Source organism: Falco naumanni, chromosome 6 (assembly GCF_017639655.2).
Source record: "Falco naumanni isolate bFalNau1 chromosome 6, bFalNau1.pat, whole genome shotgun sequence".
In the NCBI taxonomy this organism is placed as follows: Eukaryota; Metazoa; Chordata; class Aves; order Falconiformes; family Falconidae; genus Falco; species Falco naumanni.
Window position 1 is genome coordinate 251153 of NC_054059.1, and position 21729 is coordinate 272881.

The 21729-nt window shown below is 40.5% G+C and overlaps 1 protein-coding gene across 13 annotated transcripts in view; it reads left to right on the forward strand.

The window, feature by feature from the left end:
- The window catches only part of USP45 (ubiquitin specific peptidase 45), a 60356-nt gene that overhangs the window by 31954 nt on the left and 6673 nt on the right, over window positions 1-21729 (forward strand). For 6 of the 13 annotated variants that reach the window (XM_040597243.1, XM_040597246.1, XM_040597247.1 and 3 more), the window contains 5 exons: window positions 8368-8455; window positions 12123-12204; window positions 13159-13265; window positions 15333-15389; window positions 20321-20461. In XM_040597243.1, the coding sequence (XP_040453177.1) occupies window positions 8368-8455; window positions 12123-12204; window positions 13159-13265; window positions 15333-15389; window positions 20321-20461 (475 nt within the window). Of the gene's footprint in view, window positions 1-285; window positions 422-8367; window positions 8456-11625; window positions 11670-12122; window positions 12235-13120; window positions 13266-15332; window positions 15390-20320; window positions 20462-21729 lie in introns of those variants that run through there. The other 7 variants (XM_040597249.1, XR_005828339.1, XM_040597253.1 and 4 more) reach the window with 7 other exon arrangements.

The window sequence follows — 21729 nt, forward strand, 5'->3', positions numbered from 1 at the left end:
GGACAGAAATTTTATTTTCTTTATTTGTTATGATTGAATAATTTTATTGGTGGAAGAAGCCTTAGATTTGTGTAGCAAGTAAATATTGCAGCATATAAGTGATGAGTCCAGAAAGTAGTTACAGAATTTAGATGCTCAAACCTGCACCAAACAAGTATTTAGAGGGGCATTATATTGCTACATTAACATGCAGGAGAAAATACTTGCCTAACAAAGGTTTTATTGGTGGTCACAAAATATACGTAGGTCTTCCTTCCTCAAGGAGTATTCATCCTTCCTTCTCAGGTGCAGAAGTCAAGACAGAGGTTGGGACTGACAGAACAGAGGTCATGTGCAGTTAGGACTATGGATTGCTTTTAGAGGGAAGCCTAAACAATGCTTGGAGCATTCTGCATTTATTACTTCTAAGAGGAAATGCTAAGGGAAACTGAGGTAATGTTGTACCAGATTTAGGGGGTGAAGGAAACAGGATTTTTCTCATTAATTAGGAGTCTTCCTGAGCTTTTAACTTTAAAATGATATTGCTGTGGAGAAAAATCTCTTTTTGGAAAAGATTTCCAGCTTGCTTATTTTTCCCATTTGGCTTTTACCATTTAAAGATAATAGCAGCAGAACACACAGCTGATGTTTCCTTGACCAATTGTGAAGAATTATTTGGGATCACTGTTGTGACGCCTTGTGCCTTGCTGCTGGTGCTGTGACATGTTCAGAAGCTCTGTGACAGAGGAGATTGAACCTTGTTCATGCAGCAGCAGCGGAGGGATTGTACATCTTTAGTTCAGTTAGCTTTGTTGGAGTTCCCTTAATTTTAGGAACAAATTAACAAGCTGGATGGGTGAGGTTTATGAGTGCAAGGTAGATTAATTGCATATATAAGTAGTGTGCATTGGCAGGCATCATTTGCACTTGCTCCTAAGTTTTTTGTTCATTTCATCCACTCAGGAGGAAAACCTGTACAACATTTGGGACAACCCAAGTATTTGCAATCTGTGTGGTATTGGTGAGCTATGTAAGCAATGCTTGTAGATACAATGAAGGAGAAAACCAATAATTTCATTAGGTACATTGGAGGTGTATCCTCAGTACCAATGTTCATGTTAACCAGAATAGCGTGTTACAAGGTAAAGCCAGGTTGGAGCTTTAGGGAGAGGTAACAAAAATAGGAAGCTTTCAGGTCAAGAGGGACATGAATATTGGGAGTTTAGGCAGGAGAGGACATGAAAAGGAGGCATGACAGCAAGAGAAGAAAATAAATGATAGAAGATAAATTAGCTGTGCTTATTTAACTGCCCTCATAAGAGTTCAAGGAGCTGTCTGTGAAACTGAAGGGCAACAGATTTAGAGCCAGGGGAAAAAAAAAGTGTTTTTTTTTTAAAAACATATTATATAGAGTTGACCTGTGGAACTTTGCCATCACAGAGCACTATTAAAAATCTTAGCAAGACTTAAAGGAAGAAAGAAAAATTAGATGTTCATATAAAGAGAAATCTTTTTTTGTAGGGGTGCAAGACTTCACGCCTAAAGGCCTTCACCTTTAGGTGCCAGCTAGTAGGAAGAAATTTCCCGAGACAGTTATTTCCATTACTTGTTAAAAAGACCTGTCTTTTCCTCCTGATGGTCAAGTGGGAAATAGCTCTGCTGTGGCATGTCAGCTATTGTGTCGGTTCAGAGCTACTTCTAAGAAGTGCTTTTTGCTCAGGTACCAGAGTTCTGGTGCATCGTAAGAGAGTAATGTTTCCTCACTTATCTTCAGGGAGAAGGTGAGACAGGAAAAGATGGAATTAATCAGACAGCACATCCAAACGAGAGCTAAGTGCTGTCTATCCATGCCATTGAGATAGGACAGGCATGTCTGGTGTTGTTACTTGTTAGTTACATGAGGGGGCAAGCCCATGTTTGGTTGGGTTTTTTCCTGCCAAGTACCTCGTGGTAGCAGAGCTCTTACGTCTGTGGGGCAGATGTAGAATTTGGCTCTCTTTTCTGTATAGTGCTGCATATAACTTGGGATCACTAATGAGAGTGATTGCTTTAGGAAGAACAAAACTTTACATTCTAGCTGTTCTGTAATGGCAGTGAATACATATTCAATAATGTCACTTGGAAAGGTAAGTCCTGTGAATTGTGGTAGCTTTTATAACTGGCCCTTTGCATGCTTTTTTGGAACTTTCATTGGTAACTGCTCAGTCTTGAGAGATGAACATCTTCATCTGCAGATAAGCAAAATTTCTTCTCTTAGGGTAATCTTAAGTAAGCATTTTAGTTTGCTTCTCTATAGTGTACTGTAGTATTACAGGGCTTCCTCTGCATTTTGTACCACTGGAAAAAATCAAATAGTATGTTCTGTTTTTCGTTTTCAAGCACTTACTATTGTTCCTAAAGTTTTCCAAGGTATTAGGCTGCTTTCTGCTGAAAGGTGGTACTGATTGAAAGGATGATTTTGGAGAGGATTTTTGTTAGACGGTAAAGGTATGGCAGTTCTGTGCAGTATGATTGAATGACTGTAATTGTATCCCAGTTTTGCTTTTGAAGCAGCTTAATTTCCCTCAGATTAATATTATATAGGAATGAGAAGTATTAATATTTAGAGGACTGGGGTTTTTTTCCTTTTAAGAAGTACGGTATTATGTAGGTTTTGTTATTAAAACATTGCAGGAAGCAGATCATAATGAAAAGTATTTCTTCAGCTGACAGTCAAGCAATTATAACTGGTCTCCAGATGAGTAACGAGAGGCTAGATAAGTGTATGCATGTAGATGTCACAGTTGTCCTTCACCACTTATGGCCATTAGCAGGAGTTCAACCTGTTCTGTCATTATCCTGCTGACACTGTACAACAGGTTGTACTGCATTGGCACTGGCTTCCATATGTCAGCACATCTGTGAGCGGTCAACTCAACCAACCATCTTCAAGTCCCCCACTTTTGCCAAGGATCTTGCTTGAAGCATATTTTCAAGGAGACGAGAGCGCACATCTTTTAGTTGTCAGATTTCTGTGTATCAGCATGTTTTAATTCCTTTTTTCCCCCCTAATACTGGTATGTAACTGTAGGGGTTTTCCAGTAAATGCATTGTTTGGTGTGAAATTCCCTCCCTCCCTCCCCTTTGTTTATTGGTTTTTTTTTTGTTTTCTATTGTGGTTTCCCCCCCGAAAACAAATTCACTGATCTCAAATGTTTTTCCACAGAACATCAGATATTTAGAATTATACGCAGCATTACATAGAATGCTATGTACATGAACGACAGATTAACCACATGTTAAGCAGTGTTAATAATAACATCATTTGTCCAAATAAATGACTTAAACCTTACACAGCATCTTTACAGGTCACTTTCTCTGCCACTTCACTTCTAAAGTGGTAGCTGTTACATTCCCATCATCCTTTTTGCCTTTAAAATTCAAGCATGTAGACTGATGTGAGATTGGAAGAAGATACAGTACAAGCACAGAGAGTCCTAAATAATCTTGCCCTTGTAGATTCATTATGTGCTAATAAAATGAAGACTTAAGAGAAACAAAAAGCTGCCATGGCTGAGTTAATTTTCCCCCCTTTTCATTTAAGCTAATAAACCCATGTGGAACATGAGTAAACTATTTTCCCTTTAAATATAACTTGTAAATTTCCATCTGAAATGATTACTGCTTGTTCATCAGTGAGAGGTTACACTGCAAACCATAAACAAGTTACGAAAGGTACGCGTGGGGCTTTTTTCTGATTTGTGTCGGAAGATCTAGCTCAGTGAGGTGTGCCTGCTATGAAAAAAACCTCCTGTACCAGTGATGGGTTTTTTGCTTGCTTCTTTCTCAAGTAATTATTGTTTTTCTTTTTTTACTATAATGTCTTTTGCAGTGGCGCTGCTTCTGTGGCAATAAAGAAAAATATAAAAATCCCTATTAGTACCAGGATCCAGGTTGTGTAAATGCAAGATTTTGTTTTCTTGCCTTACACTGGAGTTACTAATGTGCATATATTGGAGGAGACAGGTTGAATATTCTCATTGATTCTCACTCTCTCATGAAGACTAGAAATTTCTCATAAATAAAACTCATGATAATACTGTGGCTAGCTAATTAAGTTTCTCAGAATTGAACTAATTTCAGCATCTGGGTTAAAAAAAAAAAAAGAAAAGGATTCTTTCAGATTTCTGGCCATTCAATGAAAGAAACAATGACAAAACTGTTTTAGCAAATTAAAAAGTGAAACTGTACATGCATGTACACATGTGCATGCAGGTACATGTGTTATTTATTTTTTTAATGTATATTGAGTGTTTTATTGGATCAGTCCTTTTCAGAATATATTTGGTTTTTACAATTAATTGGAAACAAAACATTTGTTATTAATAGAAGCAAAAATTCACATTTTAATAATATTAAACAAAATATTTAATTTTTAAGAGGCAAATTTGAAATGTGAATATTTTTTAGATTTTGAAATTGATTTTTGAGGTTGACCTATACATGCAAAAAAATTTTGACTTTAAAAAGAATGCTTTAAAAAAAAAATCACCCACTCTGCTGATTCCAGATTTTCAGTAAGCCTCATAGAGCAGCACTGTTAAATCACTTTTAACTAGGGATGTTGTCAACTTTGTGTCAAAAAGTAGGTACAAATAAAAATGTAAAAGTATCATATTTGTAAATATGGATATGTTGTTTTGCATATGCAGGTCCAGATTTATTCCACTTAATTTTAGGCACTGACCTTAGAAGCCTTGTCACCTTAGATCCTTCTCCAGTTACATCCCAAAGCACCTCCAGCGAGCAGTTCAAAACTGAGACCTTTGTGTTACTATCCTGCCTGTAGCCCAGGGCTGCTGTGCCTTAGCTTGGCAGCTTGACATCTTGCCCAGCTTTAAGTTCTACTGTTGTAGGCATGTTGCACGTCTGATGCATTTTCTGATCGCCTTTAATTTCTCCTGTCTGTGAGCACAAACTTCCAAGGTGAACCTGAGCAGCTTTAGTGTGTAAGTGGGAAAGAAACTTCACCTTCAGGAACCCTAGAACAGCTGAGGAGCATGGCTGGGCAAGTAAGATCATTGTGCCTGGAGAAAATACTGATACATATTTACAGTTGGATGTACTGGTTAGCCAGAGCACACAGTGTGAGGTTGAAAATGAAAACTAGCTATTAAACTATGCATTTAATCAAATGGGGTAAGTAAGTGTTTGGGTTTTTTGGCTGCTCTGCCAGTTTGATAAAATTCCTGCGTGAGCTATGCTCAGCCAGTTGTCTCCTGTGCTAGATCTTGGAAAGGGGTGCACAGGGTTACACCTCCGTGTGCTCTTCTCAGTCTGCAGTGAGAGTCACAGCTGCCATTTGGTGGCATTACTGGAAATGCAAAAAAACATCCTTTCAAATCCTATTTTAGATGAATTGGTCTAGGACTGTAATTGAAGATTTAAAGGGTAAGTTGCCTGGAAAGACAGGTATGGTTTGGCCAGTAAGTTACAGGTAACGTGAATAGAGATATGTTGATACTGAATATTTACGCAGTTTCATTTGGGGCTGCAGGATGCTGGAGATTGAAATTGTTTAGGAGAAGCCTTCTAGCCATGGTTATCTTAGTAAGAATAACACCTTAAGGATCTGTCCATATATTCATAGGTGCATTTTTAATTTCTGTGTAATCTGTGCTGCAAAATACGGTATTTAAAGTATATTTAGATGCTGTCGGTAGTAAAGAAGGAGTCTGTGGTTTTTGAATAGCAGTGGTTGGGACTACTGAATGGCTGTTTTATGAACAGATGCAATATCACACCTGTGCAGTTGATTAAAACATCACTGGTGTAAATGGTAGTGTAGTTTGAAACAGATGTTTTTCCTGTTTTGGTTTGTGAGAGTCATACAGATGCTGCTGGTGGTCTAAAAAGATTAAAAAAGAATCACCTTTCCTGTGGAGTCCTTGGTTTTTGTTTGTCCTACATAGTAAAGCGCAAGGGTACAAACTTAGCCAGCATCAGTGTCCCTTCCGTGTCCTTGGGCTGACTCACAAGCTGGCTCGTCTCTGCTGGTGCTGTGGCCAGATACCATGGAGGACGACAGCTTGAAGGAGGGTGTAGTCTGAGAGGACAAGGGTGACACCAGATGTGTATTTGCTAAGGCATGTAGACCCTTTCCTTCGAGACTTTTAATTTATAGACAGGAAAGTTTGGAAGTACGCTGATTTTTTTTTTTTTAAATAAGTTGTTGCAGTCTTTGGCAATTTAGATGTCTGCTTAACCTGAGTAGCCAGTAGGTATTATTCTTTAAGGCGGGCTTGTAGTATGGGAGTTTCAGGCAGTCATTTGCTATCACACATCCAAAAAGTAATGATGTTACTATTTATGCAGAAGCGGTATCTTCTCAGTTGCAGCTCTAATACTGTTTAGCTTGTGTGGATTTCACAAAACAAAAAAACCCCTCCTTCATTCAACTTTATTTGTAAAAAGGAGGACTGTGGCACACAGTTATACAAGAGGTACTTACCATTCACCTCACAAACAAAATCACAACTGGAGATCTACAGCCTTGTGCCTTTCTCCTGCAGGCCTCGTCACATGCTCAGCCCGAGATGCTGTGCTGGTGTTGTGGGGATGGCAAGGGAAATCCCTGCAGGGGCTGTTGTGCAGGAGCAGTTCTGATGGGCTTGGGGCTGGTTTATCTGCCTACCTGTGCTTACAGATGCAGTATGGGAATGAGGCTTTAAAAGCTTCTTCCAAGTGTTAGAAAGTTTGGATGGAATGGACCAAACTATTACCCATCTTCTAAACCTGATTAGCGCCAGAAAAGAGCATTGTATCTGGATTTTCTTTTTAATGCTGGTTATTCAGATTAGTAAAGTAAATGAATGGTGATAGGAAAAGTAGCAATATTAAATTACAGTAACATTGTGGATCATTTATGATCTTCATGGGTTGTCCAGGTAACTTGTTTTTGGTGCCCTCAGGTTATTGCAAAAAAGCTGAAATTTGTGATGTTTTTGTATTCAATATGCACTGGGAACAAATACTTGATATGTTTTGTTGTTGTGATGGGTAAGGAAGGTTCCACTAAATTAGTGGAGAAGACTTGTGAAATTTGAACCTCTGTCATCTCAGATTTCTTTGCTGTCAAAACCAGTTGGGAATACAATTCCCATAAGCAGCTTTTGGGTGGCGGGTGGTGGAATCAGACAGTGCGTAGCCAATTTATTACCTGTCTTTGCGAACACAATAGTTTTTAGAATCTGGATTCAAATGTATTGTTGCAATTAAAACCACTGTAAAGAGATTATCTCATTGGTTTCAGGCTCTTTCCATTTTAGGTATGAAGCTACGTTTTGTTTGCTTCTGGTAATACTACATGTTTTAGTATGAATTTCAGTGTGAAGTATTGTAGTTAGACTGTAGAGCAGGAGTTTGGTTGTGGATATTGTGTGAGTTGATAATTCATGATGCTAAAAGGTCTGTTTTTAAACTTCTGTGAAGCAACTCTGAAGAGTAACTCTTACCTAATAATGTAAGAGTGATTAACTTTTCCTACCCAGAAAAACCCTAACTTTTCTGATTAGAAATGCTCTTAGAATGGAGATCCCATGTTTAGAGCATTTATTGCCTATATATGTAATATTAATTGAAGAAATATAGCATAAATAAAAGTAAGTGAATACAGTGTAAATTACATATATCAGGATATCATAATTTTCTCTTAAGTTTTCTTAATAGCATTTAAAATTCATATGCTATGTGATATTTACCACCTTGCTCATTGACTTACTCATTGTTCAGTAAAATAAAGATTACTGGATTGATTGACTGTGGAGCCATTTGGAAGGGGTGATTATGCATACTTTTGTTTAAGAAGTTAAGAAATTCTCATTTGGATTCTGATGCACAGTTTTTGTTTGCTTGTTTGTTGAATAGCCTTGTGACTTCCATTTCAAGTTCGTGATTTTCCAGTTCAGATTATAGTGCTGTTTCTGGTTTACTGTATACAGACTGTTTTATGTACATTTGAGATTTCTCTTTGATAGAGAGAAGGGTGAGCTAGCAAGGGAGGTTAAGCACTTTGAAAATCTTTTCTCCTCCATGACATTGGGAATGGCTGGTGATATAGAAGCACGAGTGTAGTCTGTCAGGACAGTGCTGCTATCATGGATGAAACTCTACTGGCAAAGCTATATTTTAGTCAAGCCATACCCAACAGGGTCAAAATGGTTCCCAGGTTAAAGTGCAGCCTGGTTGATGACATTGCTGCCACGTGAGGAGCAGCCTAAAACCCCATGAGGTCCGGCAGGGATTGTACCTATCTGTACTGCCAACCAGCATCCAGCAAGAGTCTGCTGTAGACACTGTCTCATTAAGACCCCCCAAGGTAAATCTAAATTCCTTACTCTTCTTTCACAGGGCTCCTCGATTTAAGGGGTTCCAGCAACAGGACAGCCAGGAGCTTCTTCATTATCTGTTGGATGCGATGAGGATTGAAGAAACAAAGGTAACGTCTTTGTGCGTGTTTTTAAAAAACTTACTTGACTGTATGGAGAGCTGCCTAGTCATTGCATCAATGTTCTTCATGTTCTTAATATTTTAGAGATATACTCAATGAAGTAAGAGTGGCTATTTTTGTTACCTTGAGAAAAATAATGACTTTTTGAAAGACGTTTTAATGATGTTCATGTTGATACGTTAAAATTGCTGATTGGAATGAAAGTTTCAGTCAGCAATAGAAAGAGTATGGTAATTGGATCGTGATAACTTTAGGAATCTGAATTGTTTGCCTTTATTTAAAAAAGAATAAAATGATCAAACAAAAGGACTTCCGAGGAGTCAAGAAGGTAGAAGTAGGACTTCTGATTTAGCTGACAAAGTGAATTTTAGAGCTTTGGGATGGAAATCAGCAGCTCCTAGCTGTGGGCCTGCCCACAATTTTCGTTGAAATCTAGTTCAACGGGAAAAAAAAAAGGACAAAAATAAAATCTTGCAAAGCTCTTGTATGTATCTCTTGAAAGTTTGAAGAACTACTTGCTTTATAAATAAGGTGCTGCTTTTCATTACTTAAAATTTACAGCTAAGCCTGCAAAGTATATAGTTCATTATATTAAATATGCCCCTGTTTGGGTTTTTTTTTTGTTTCTTTTCCTTCATTATTTCTGCCTCCTGCATTGTTGAATGCAAGAAAGAGTGTTTGCTTGCTTGAACTATTTTGACCATATCAGATCTCATCTGCCTGACCCTTCTGTCTTGGACCCTTCTTTTTCAGATGATATTTTGATAAATAGCTTTTTCTAAGTCTCCTCAAAAGGAGGGCCTTAAATCTCATACTGACCAGCATACTTCCTCTTCCCTCTCATTTAGTAATATGAATGCCATGATTTTGCGCTGAATTATCTTGCAGATAAGATACAAAGCTGTGTCTGAGCCTAGCCCTAAAGCACAGCTGAACAAATCCCCATCCTCCTAGAATATATTAATATATATTGGTCTTGTCAGCAGTATACTTGATCGTAAACAGAACTGAACCTACAGGGAGAAACAGCTAAACCTTGACACTGTTAGGCTTTCAAAATTGCGTTGAACAGGGCACAAACCAGAAGCAGCTAACTTCTGTTAGAAAAGAGTTACCATGTTTTTGCAGCAAGGGGAAAGTTTATTATTCTGTTTTGTTGGTTTTCATGTGTTAAAAGGTGGAAACTATATTTGCCTCACAAATGAGGATTCACTGAAAGCAGGATTATTACAGTTACTAAACTTCTTCTCTAGTAGGTGATTGTGCTTTGTGCTCAAGTCAGTCTCCTGTATTTGTATTTGCCTTTTGAATCTGTTATTATTAGAGAGCAGTGACAGCTACCGTAGCTACCGCAAAAGAGTAATGGAAGATGGTGAGAATTTTAAGTGACCTTTTGGGCAGTATTTCTGCTTTCCCCATCACCAGGCAGGGAGAAGTTGGTCCCATCCTGCCCTGCAATTACACCCTTATGCTGCCCTAATGGTGCATTACTGCAGACAGGTCTTTATCCCCTCAGGCTGCTCCTCCGCCACAGACAGTACTAGTAAAAGCTTTCTCTCTCCTTTTTTTTTTGTTTTGTTTGTTTTGCTTTGTTTTTGTGATTATCCTGTGGTTTGGGCTTGTAGATGGTGTGCCAAAATGGCAAACGTCAAGCAGGTGGTGAGCGCTGGCCGCTGTGCCTGCGGACACAGGCAGGAGCAGCCCCCATGGCCTCCCCACCACGTGGGCTCGGGCTGGGGACAGCCTGCAGCAGCATGTCTGCCACCAGAATCCTGTAGCAGGGGTTACAGCCACCAACCTTTCTCTTTCATGCCACGTTGAAACTTTATTCTCCCAAGAGGGAACAGCCCTGCTGAAAGGGCAGCCAGCTGCTTTGCCATCCACCTGCAAGAGAGCTGAACGTGGACATCCTTGCTCCCCTGTTCCTACTGGGATTAATTATTTTAAACCCTAAGAGTTTTGATGAGGAATACATATGACACATAACATGGTACTAGTTATAGTAACTAACAAAAAACCACAGTGCACCTTTGCTGCTTCTCTGTGGTTTTGTATCTTGTAGCCAACACCAGCACTGAACTTTTTCCTATCCCTGTAAAGGAAGTTAGAATGTGCATATGTACACAAGTGGATTTTTAAGATAAAAGCTTGTTGATACTACAAGAAGGATGACATAGCCCTGCCATTTCCAGCAATGTGGGCTCGAGATGGTTTCATACCAGGGCCTGAAGTGGCTGAACCCTGTTGCTAATTGATTAATGTCTGCTGCCATTGTCCGCAGCACCCTGCCCATTCAAAGGCTATGTCTTTCTTTGACCTAAATAAATGGTTCAACGGGCTAATCCCAACAAAAGGGTTGCTTATGGCCCTAAACCCATTTATGGTGCTCAACTTCATGAATTACCTATTGATTAGTCCTTTTAGTATATTGTTGGCTTTAAGATGAACAAAGCTGAGCTCTGGGCAGCAGGAGTTAATTCACAAGCTAGGTCACATACTCATAAGGTCGGAGTATGACTTGGTCTGATGGGTGCCTGAACTGGAAATCAGACCTCTAATGCTGTCTGTCATCCTGACACTTTTGTAATATATGGCTTGAAAGTGTACTTTGCTCCCTGCAAACAGGAGCTATTTATTATTATTTTCATGTTATGACGTAGGGTTTAACTTGCAGAAAGTTTGGTATTGCCATTTGTCTCTAGACTGGTACTTTGCTCTAAGCGTGACTTCAGCAACACATTTAACTATAAATGCCATTTGCGCAGTGACACGGGAGACTCAGACATGTTACTGGAGTTTGTGGATTAGAGAGCCAGTACCTTTGCCCGGAAAAAGGGAAGCCTGGGTCATGCACGCTACAGTGGTCCCCTGTGCGGTTCATCCTCCTGCTTCCCTCCGTGCCGCATACCGGAGGTTGGGCTGAGCTGCCTTTTGTCCTGGCCCGTGCAGTTCTGCTGCCAGGGGACACCTCTGAGGAACACAGCATCTCCTCGTCCCAGGGCAACTGAGAAATAGTTGTCTTGAGGTGCAGCTACAGCTCACCGGCATGAATTTGCTTCTTCCTGATTCTTCTCTCGAAAAATGTAGTTTTTACAGGGTTTTGAGCAAATGTGATGACATTTATATGGATTCATAAAAAGTTTTTTATCTCTCCTAAGGTTTTCTACCATAAGTCCGAAATGTGCAGTGTTAGAAAATAAATGTAAGTAATAAAAATACTGCCCAAATGGAGTCATTGAATCTGGCTATTGAAAGATATTAAAAAGCTGCCTTCAAGTATTTTGTATCCTAGTCAATCAGTAACAGTCCGTTCTTCAGTATATTCCACCCCCCCACCCCCCAACAGGGGAAGAAACAGATGGTATTTGTTCACTAAAAATCTCGTAGTTCTTGGTAACCTGTTGAGTGCTCTCCAGTGGCTCCCTTTTTAAGGGCAGGAAGTTTTTGGATGGTTATGTACTGAAAAGCTCATGTAGTTTTGACACTGCTAGTGAATAACAACAGTAGTTTTAAAATACTGTTAAAATGCTGTTTAAAATACTGTTAAAATACTGTTATGCTTATTTTATGGAAATAAGAGTAGATAAAATCTAATCATAGTTTTTAGAATGTTTACACTTAAAATACTTGCTGAATATATTTTTTTTAATTATAGCGTATACAAACTGGTATCTTAAAAGCATTTAATAATCCAACTACTAAGACAGCAGATGAAGAAACTAGAAGAAGAGTCAAAGGTATGCAATGCTTTATTGAAAACTTTAAAAAATGCACAGGTTTTTAAATACCATTTCCTTCATAACTATTGCAACAGCAATCCCGATGTAGTTGAAGGACTTTTATTCTGTATTATTCTGGTGCCACCTAGTGTGTATCTAAAGTTCAGAGAGCTTAGTATTTGCTGATTTGCATCTTTGTATCCAGGATAAAGGCTTCCACTGTATTTATAATGTCTCCTCTAATGATAGATAGAATTTAATTTTGTTTTCTAAAATAGCCTGCTGCATCTTCAGTTTGTTGTATAGTCACAATTATTGTATCACTCAGAGGCCACTTCCCATAAATAAAACAGATTTGACTAATACTGCGAGCACTTTAAATATGATTACAAAGCCAAGATAGGAAGCTGTTTCAAAAGAAGGCATGTTTTTTCAAAACAAGAGGTTTTTAAATTTTTCTGTGTGTGTATGTTTATACAAAAGTTTTAATTTGGGGGATTTTGTTTTAATTAAAGTCTTAATAATGATTAAGCTCTTTTGAAAGTCACCCTTCCCAAATCTGCAACAGTTAAGTCATAGAGATGTATTAGAACAGGCTTTTGTCACGTTTTTTAGAGTTTTATAGTTTCAAAAACCATTCAGAAAGGGTGACAACCTGTCTGCTACCCTAGTGTCTATATCAAGGCAATACAATATTACATATTCAAAAGAAAACAGATTTTATTTAAAAGGCTGCTTCTTGAGAGGTACAGTATTATTATCTTGTTACAGTAGGTCGGGAAGGGAAAGAGAAAAGGGAACCATCTCATTAAAATATTTTTGAATGTTGAGATAATACAGTATACGATGTATTAGTTATTGTGTTCAAAACATTTTGAATACATTTAAAAATTGTGCTTTCATAATATATCTTAGAATTTTGTTGTACTTACAGTGTGGCATTGGATCTGTTATTTTTCACATTTAAAAAAGGCAATGTTTTTTCAGCGTATGGAAGAGAGGGTGTGAAGATGAACTTCATAGATAGGATCTTTGTTGGTGAATTGACTAGCACTGTCATGTGTGAGGAATGTGAAAATGTAGGTATTCTGGAATTTGGTTTGATGTGGAATAGATCATATACTGGTTTGATTACATTGTCTTGAAAGTATAAAATTGTATTGCCAATTTTATACTTGTTTGTTTGTAAAAACAAGACTTTATTGAAAGTTTCTCATTTAGAATGATTTATTCCTTCTTTAAAGCATTATCCTCCCAAACCTAAGAAGAGGAGTCCTTTGAATTCAAAAAGGATTCAAGTACTGGGCTTGATTTTACATCTGACTTAAGGCTGGAGGTTCCAAATTCTATAATTATCTGTGTTATAGCCCAACTTTGTTTGATATTTTTAAAACATCTACCTATCTTAAAACAAATCCTCCTGTCTGCTTTTCTGGGATATGCCTGAAAATTGGGAATTACTTACTTCAAATTAGTGTGAGTGGGGAAATGCTAAAATGACTTTTTTTTCCACTTAAAGTATTTTTGATAATTAACATAACCCTAATGAACAGCATATTCCTTTCATAATTAATATTACTGACATTTCATCATAAATGCTTTCCATGATCCTTATAATTTTCTTTAACTTTGGAAGAGAAAAATCTTATTTGCATGACTTTTCTAACTGAATGTTACATTTCTGTTTGGTTTAAAACATTATATTGCATATTATAGAGATTAAGTAAGTCAATCAGTCTGAATAATTAAGCACAGTCCTGCAGTGCCAGGTAAACTTTCCTGTGTGTGATGTGCAGATTACACTTATATGCTGCTGGTCTCAATGAAGAACTTTGACTATATAAAAAATAGAGGTTGTATGTATTTTGTGTGTCTCATTTATTTTTGCTGGATTTTTATATTCTGCCTGCACAGGACTTGGGACTTCGCTAGCTGTAAGCCTTTGAGGGAGTGTTTAGCATTCACTTTCCTTTGGCTGCATTGGCAAAGATATGTTTGATTAAAGTTTGTTCACGCAGACTCACTCTTTAGAGGAACCCCTGTTTGAACATCACTCATCAGGCAGTCAGTCGTCATAGTTACAATAGTTTTGCTCTCAAATAGTTTTTGATCTTTATTGCCTTACTGGAACCTAAACTGTGCCAAGTCCTTCACACAACAGGTAAAAATTATGCCTACGGTCCATATCAAATGTTGCAGGTGGAAGATAGGGTCACAAATACAAGAGAAGGGCAACACTGACAGTAAGTGAGGGCATGACTGTGTTTGGTAACTTACGTGCACAACATGATTCGTATTTTTTTTAAGGCCTTATTTTTCACAGCCTTTCCAGAGGTAAGATGAGTCAGTTTTGGAAGGAATTTGAGAATGGCAAGGGAGAGAGCTTAAGGAACAGGCTTGGATGAGATGGTCTAGTCATAAAGGCAGATGAAAAGTGCTGACAGAGAATGTTTTTAGGTGTGGTTTGGCAGATATTTCCAGTTTCAGCTTAGATTTTGTATGGCTTATAGATGGCAAATTAAAACTTAAAAGTACAGAAAAACAAGGTGGTTTTTGTTTTTCCAATCCCCTTTTGCCCAGCAATTGATTTTATTTTAACAATTACTAATATATGTTATGGGATGAAAAATTCTAATAAAGCTTTTGGTTGTAACCAGTAAGGCTGACTTAAACTTTTCTGAAAGCATCGGGTTAGAACCTGTCGTCTGACTGTCATTAGCCAGTCCTTACTGCTTAGCAGTGTATGAGGTCAAACACCTGCACAGAAGTGTCCAGGAAACTCTAGAAGTTTGCTTTCTGCAGAACTGTACCATCTAGAAGGCCCACATGACTTAAAAATCCATCTGGAGCTCAGAGAAACTGAGCACCGTACTGCTTCTGGGTCCAGTTCCTGCCCAGATGAACAGCCTTGCCCTTTGTGTCTGTATGGTGAAATTTTGCAGTGTTAAGGAAGAAAATCAGATCTAACTTAAAATACATTGAAAAAAAATGTTTGTGGGAAGTTCTTCATTGTAGTTTGTTACATCTTGTATCTAATTTGCTTTTTGTATAGTTTCTGATAATAATTTGATTTTAAAAAGGGAGCTATGTGATAAATTCCTATCATGTTCTTTGCATTTAATATGCATTTTCTCTTTTTCTTCAAGATTTCAACAGTAAAAGAACCTTTCATTGATCTTTCACTACCTATAATAGAGGAGAGGGTAAGAAACAGAATATGTAATAAATAACTACTGCTTCTAGTGGATTGTTTTTACATACTTTTATGGAAGTGCCAGGCTGCAGGGTGTGCCCTGCTCTCACACCCTTACGGATGGCAGCGGGGAGCAGAGCTGTGGGAGGTACGCCCAGGCAGAGGAACTCCTCCGCTTAGTGACGAAGCTCCGGGAGGAGGTGAGTAGATTGAGGAGTACTAGGGAGTGCGAGAGAGAGAGATGGACTACTGGAATGGCACCCTACCTTCCCTGGGACAGGCCTGACAGGCTGACAGGACCCATGGTAACCCAGGATTCTGTACCTGATCTCTGCCTGGCTGAACACAGTGACTGAAGGGATAGGGGGAATGGGGACAAGTTCCTGCTTGGTGCGGCAGGTGCATCCCCTCTGTGGCTAGCCCACCCTCCTGGGTGCCTGGGCATCCTAGGCCTGAGGCTCGGCGAGAGGAACTGAACAATAACGAGGACTGTGGTTGCTCTAGTTTGGAGGTGTCACTGAGGTTAAGTCAGCCCGTCTTAAAGGGGAAAAAAGATCTTTGCACTGAAGTTAGCAGCGCTCATTGAAAGAGCTTTAAACTAGATTGAAGGGGGAAAGGGATAGAACCAGGCTTACTAGAAATAAGCCTGGGGACAGCACGCCAATGTTTGAGGGACACTGTGCTAGCAAGGTGATTCAGTCTGCCATCTCAGTGGAGTTAGGGAATGGAGATCCATGTGACAGCAAAGACATAAGGGTTCTTGATGTGTTAGAAACTACATAACGGCCTGAGAATGCTCGCACAGGAACTAGGGCTTTTCCCCCTAAGAATGTGGCAGGATCAACAGCCCAACTGAAGTGCATCTACACTAATGCACACAGCATGGGCAACAAACAGGAGGAGCTGGAAGCTGTTGTGCAGCAGGAAAACTGTGATGTAGTTGCCGTCATGGAAACATGGAGGGATGATTCACACAGCTGAGTGCTGTAATGGATGGCTGTGAACCCTTCAGAAGGGATAGGCAAGGAAGGAGAGTTGGCAGGGTAGCCCTGTGTGTTTAGGGAGTGTTTAGAACTTAATGATGGTTTCAATAGGGTTGTGTTATGGGTAAGAATCAGTGGAAAGGCCAACAAGGCAGATATCATAGTAGGAGTCTGTTATAGACCACCCAAACAGAATGAAGAGACAGACAAAATATTCTGTAAGAAGCTGGGAAGAGTCTCACAGTGGCTAACCTTTGTTCTCGTGGAGGACTTCAACTTACTAGATGTCTGCTAGAAATACAGTACAGCAGAGGGTCTAGGTGGTTCCTGGAGTGCATGGAAGACAACTTCCTGACACAGCTGGTGAGAGAGCCAACTAGGGAATGCACCCTGCTGGACCTGTTGTTTGTGAACAGAGAAAGATTTGTGGATGATGTGATGGTAGAAGGCCATTTGGGCATATTGATCATGAAATTACAGTTTTCAATTCTTGGAGAAGAGAGGTGATCAGCACAACAGCTACCTTGCTCTTCTTGAGGGCAGACTTTGGCCTGTTTAGGAGCGTGGGTGACAGAGTCAGGTCCCTTGGCAGGCAGTCCTAAAGAGCAAAGGAGTCCAGGAAGGCTGGACATCCTTCAGGAAGGAAATGCTAAAGGTGCAGGAGCAGGTGGTCCCCATGTACCAGAAGATGAGCTGGTAGGGAAGACGACCAGCCTGGCTGAACAGAGAGCTTTGGCTGGAACTCAGGAAAAAAGGAGAGTTTCTGACCCTTGGAAGAAGGGGCAGTGCACTCAGGAGGACTACAAGCGTGTCGTGAGGTTATGCAGGGAGAAAATTAGTAGGGCCAGAGGCCAACTAGAACTTAGTACGGCTACCACCGTAAAAGGCAACCAAAAATGTTTCTATAAATACATTAGCAACAGAAGGAGAGCCAAGTCCATCCTTTATTGGATGCAGGGGGAAACACAGTGAGACAAAGGCTGAGGAAAAGGCTGAGGTGCTGAATGCCACCTTTGCCTGAGTCTTTCATAGTAAGACCAGTTGTTGTCTGGGTACTCAGCTCGCTGAGGCAGAAGACAGGGCTGCGGAGCAGAATGAAGCCCCCATGATCCAAGGGGAAATGGTCAGTGACCTGCTACATCACTTAGACACACACAGGTCTATGGGCCGGGTGGGATCCACCCGAGGGTGCTGAGGGAGCTGGCAGAAGTGCTCACCGAGCCCCGTCCCATCATTTATCAGCAGTGCTGGCTAACCGGGGAGGTCCCAGTCGAATGGAAGTCAGCAAATGTGATGCCCATCGACAAGAGGAGCTGGAAGGAGGATCCGGGGAACTACAGGGCTGTCAGCCTGACCTCGGTGCCAGGGCAGGTTATGGAGCAGGTCATCCTCGGTGCCGTCATGTGGCACGTACAGGACAAGCAGTAGGTGATGATGTCCAGCCAGCATGGGGTTATGAAAGGCAGGTCCTGCAAGACGAACCTGATCTCCTCCGGTGACAAGGTGACCTACTTGCTTAGTGGATGAAGGAAAGGCTGTGGGTGTTTTCTACCTGGACCTTATTAAAGCCTTTGACACCATCTCCCACAGCATTCTCCTGGAGTAACTGGCTGCTCATGGCCTGGGCGGGTGTGCTGTTCTCTGGGTAGAATCCTGCCTGGCTGGCCGAGCCCAGAGAGCGGCGGTGAATGGAGTTAGATGCAGTCGGTGGCCGGCCACAAGGGTGTTCCCCAGGGCTCAGTACTGGGGCCAGTTCGGTTTAATGTCCTTGTCAATGATCTGGGCGAGGGGATTGAGTGCACCCTCAGTGAGTCTGAAGATGACACCAAGTTGGGGGCAGTGCTGATCTGCTGGAGGGCAGGAAGGCTCTGCAGAGGGATCTGGACAGGCTGGATCGATGGGCCGAGGCCAGTTGTATGAGCTCCAACCGGGCTCAGTGCCGGGTCCTGCCCATGGGTCACACCAGCCCCAGGCAGCGCCACAGGCCTGGGGAAGGGTGGCTGGGAAGCTGCTGGGGGGAAAGGCCCTGGGGGTGCTGGCTGACACCCAGCTGACCATGAGCCAGCAGTGTGCCCGGGTGGCCAAGGGGGCCGACAGCATCGTGGCCTGTGTCAGACACAGTGTGGCCAGCAGGACCGGGGCAGTGACTGTCCCCCTGTACTGGGCACTGGTGAGGCTGCACCTTGAATCCTGGGTTCGGTTTGGGGCCCTTCACTTAGAGGTAGATGTAGAGGTGCTGGAGCGTGTCCAGAGAAGGGCAACGGAGCTGGTGGAGGGTCTGGAGCACAAGTGTTATGAGGAGCAGCTGAGGGCACTGGGGTTGTTTAGCCTGGAGAAAGGAAGGCTGAGTGGGGACCTTGTTGCTCTGTACAGCTGCCTGAAAGGCAAGTGGGCAGGTGGGTGTCAGCCTCTTCTCCCAGATAACAAGTGATAGGGCAAGAGGAAACGGCCTCAAGTTGTGCCAGGGGAAGTTTATATTGGATATTAGGAAAAATTTCTTTGCCGAAAGGGTTGTCAAGCATTGGGACAGGCTACCCCGGGGAAGTGGCTGAGTCACCAGCCCTGGCGGTATTTAAAAGACATGTAGACGTGGCACTTAGGGACATGGTTTAGTGGTGGACTTGTCAGTGCTAGTTTAATGGTCGGACTCGATGATCTTAAAGGTATTTTCCAACCTAAATGACTCTTATGATTCTATGAAGATACTTATATATATACACACAGTTTTCATTTGAAGTCTAAAAAATGTATGCTTGTCCATAAATACATGTACTGCCACGCATCTGTTCATTATATGATTTTATTTATATATAGGTATACAAGATCACAAGTGCATGTATTTTAAATTAGTCTGAATTGGAATAAATGGCCATGGTAATTTACAGTATATGTCAGTCTGAGATGAGCTTAATTTAGTAGTAGGTTTAGTATATACTTAGATGAATAGATTTATTATAAACTTTTTTGAAGGTCAAGAAAATGACATTCTAGCTTATTGGTTTGAATCTGGAGAACCTGAGTCCCTTGGGCTGAAGTGACCTATGGGATAAGACAGTGTTAAAAACTGATAAGACTTTTAATATATATTTTTTCTGGCATTTTCAGCATTTCACAGAGTGCCTCCATTAGCCACTGAGGAACTGTGCTCCTTTGAAGGCATATGCTCTGGGTTTTGTGGGACTTGGGGTTTTCATTTGAGAGTAATGGGGGTGGGTTGGGAGTGGTTCTTCCCCCATCCTGCATCTGTTCCTGTATATTTAGGGAAGAGTATTCATTGAAATACTTAATCCTGTATAAAATGTACTCTTCTCTAAACGCCAGTTTTTGCTCATAATTAATTCTTCATCTTTATTGTTGCATTGAGTGCAGATGTCTGTGGGGCTTTTAAGAGTATTTTGAGTACCTGGGCCCCTGTGCTTGCTTCTTGGCAGACATGTGTAACATGGGAACTTCATGGGTTCTGTCAGAGAGAGGTCTGCTGGCTTCTAGCAATCGCTGCACTTACTCGAGGACGTGCATTGGTTGTCTCTTTCCTTTAGAGTCTGGATATGCTGCTGCCATTAACGTGATGGGGGATGTGCAGCAGCTCCTTCACCACATCATAAGGTGGTAGGCTGCACCAGAGACTGACTCATGGGGAGCTATGTCCCCTTTGATAAATGCATGTGTTTATACAATACTAGAATAGATTATTTGGTATATGCTCTGTACAGGAATTTTGTATCATTCCTATTTCTTTTAGCTCTCAGTTGATCCTTCAAAGGTGTTGACAGTGAGTTTATGATATATAAAATTAGAAGGTAGTCTTATACCACAAATCAGGGACCAGTTAATTTGATTTATCTAAGTTACTGTTTTCTAAAGGAAAAAAATCCACCTACATTCATCTTTTCTGTAGGCTGCAAAGCAATACAGAATTGGCATATTTCCTTTCCTAATTTCCTGTCTAATTTCTTAGGTTGCAAAACCTGTGCCTTTGGGAAGAGCAGGTAAAGGTAAAACTGTACAAGAGGCAGATCTTGGTCAGTATAACTGTTCTATCACTACACTGAATAATCAACCCAAAATTGTCAAGAAACACGCTTTAACAAAAGATAAGGTAAGAACTTGAATACTTGCACTAACCAATCATCTTGAGTTTATTCTGAAGTTTATAGGGTTACAGGTCTGGGAATTTTGACACCTATCAATGGGAATTTTTTTTGTGTACATAGAGCTGACAGAGACTTGTTTTAAAATATTTAGGTCATTATTAGAAGTGTGAGAAATGACAGTCATTGGGAACCATTTAGTTTTAGTTACTGGGTTTCATTTGTAAGGAAAAAAAATAATCTGCAAGTTAGTTTCAGTTCATGTTTAGGAATCCTGTTTAAGAAAGGATTCAGGAATATTTTTCCTTTTTCACATGGACTTAATTTGGACTTAAGTTCTTGCTTAAAGTTTAAAACCCAGTGTGTGCTTGAGAATTCCTCATTAATTAAGTCTATGGTATATATTTAAGGGATATGCTCAACAAAGTTCAGTGTCGGAAAATTAGGCAGTTTTTGTAGTGCCTAGAATTTTGGTACCCATGACCTGGAGTGGGATCCAAAACAAAAACAGTCCAGAAACCCTCTCTACCAAATGAGAAGCTATGTAAAGGTAGTCAGTAGGAAATACTAAACCCAGGACCATGTCTGAAGTTACACCCTCACTGCTGCTTAGGCACGTATCAGGTGTGCAGAAAGGTATGCCCCTCGGCTAGGTTCCCCATTATGGAAGCAACCTGTGGAAATTAGTTTCTGTAGTTTGTTCTGTGAAAGCACTGATATGAGCTTAACTCATGCTGTGTGTCCCTTTGTTTGTTTAAAGATACTTTATTAATACCAGGAAGTGGAAGATACAAGTGCAGGGCTCCTGATGCTCGGAATTATGAGCCTTATTTTAGGAACGTGCCTGGACTATCAGGTTATGAGGTCATGGCAATTTTAGATTCTTGTACCTGGTATCTGACAAAGACCTACTGAAAGGGTCTCTATCCTGCTGGGGGCCATAAAACCTCTCCTGAATCAGGTCCTAACACACTAAATACATGCAAAGAAAAAATACAACAGAATAACCATGTAAAAAGACTGATAGGAGAAGAGACAGAAGTAGAAAAAGGACTTGTGGTAGAAACAAAGGGAAGGATGGAAAGAAGAAGGTACAGACGGTGATTGTTACAGAAGAAAAGGCCTAAAACTCAAACTGTTGAGGTGGAAGGAAGGATTCCCACTGGCATCAGTGGAATTTTGATCCAGCTCAGATAAAGGAAAAAAGCAAAGGGGAAGGAAAGTTGCTAATTTCTTTTGGAAAGCAGCCAAATGAAAGAAAAGAATCATGAACATT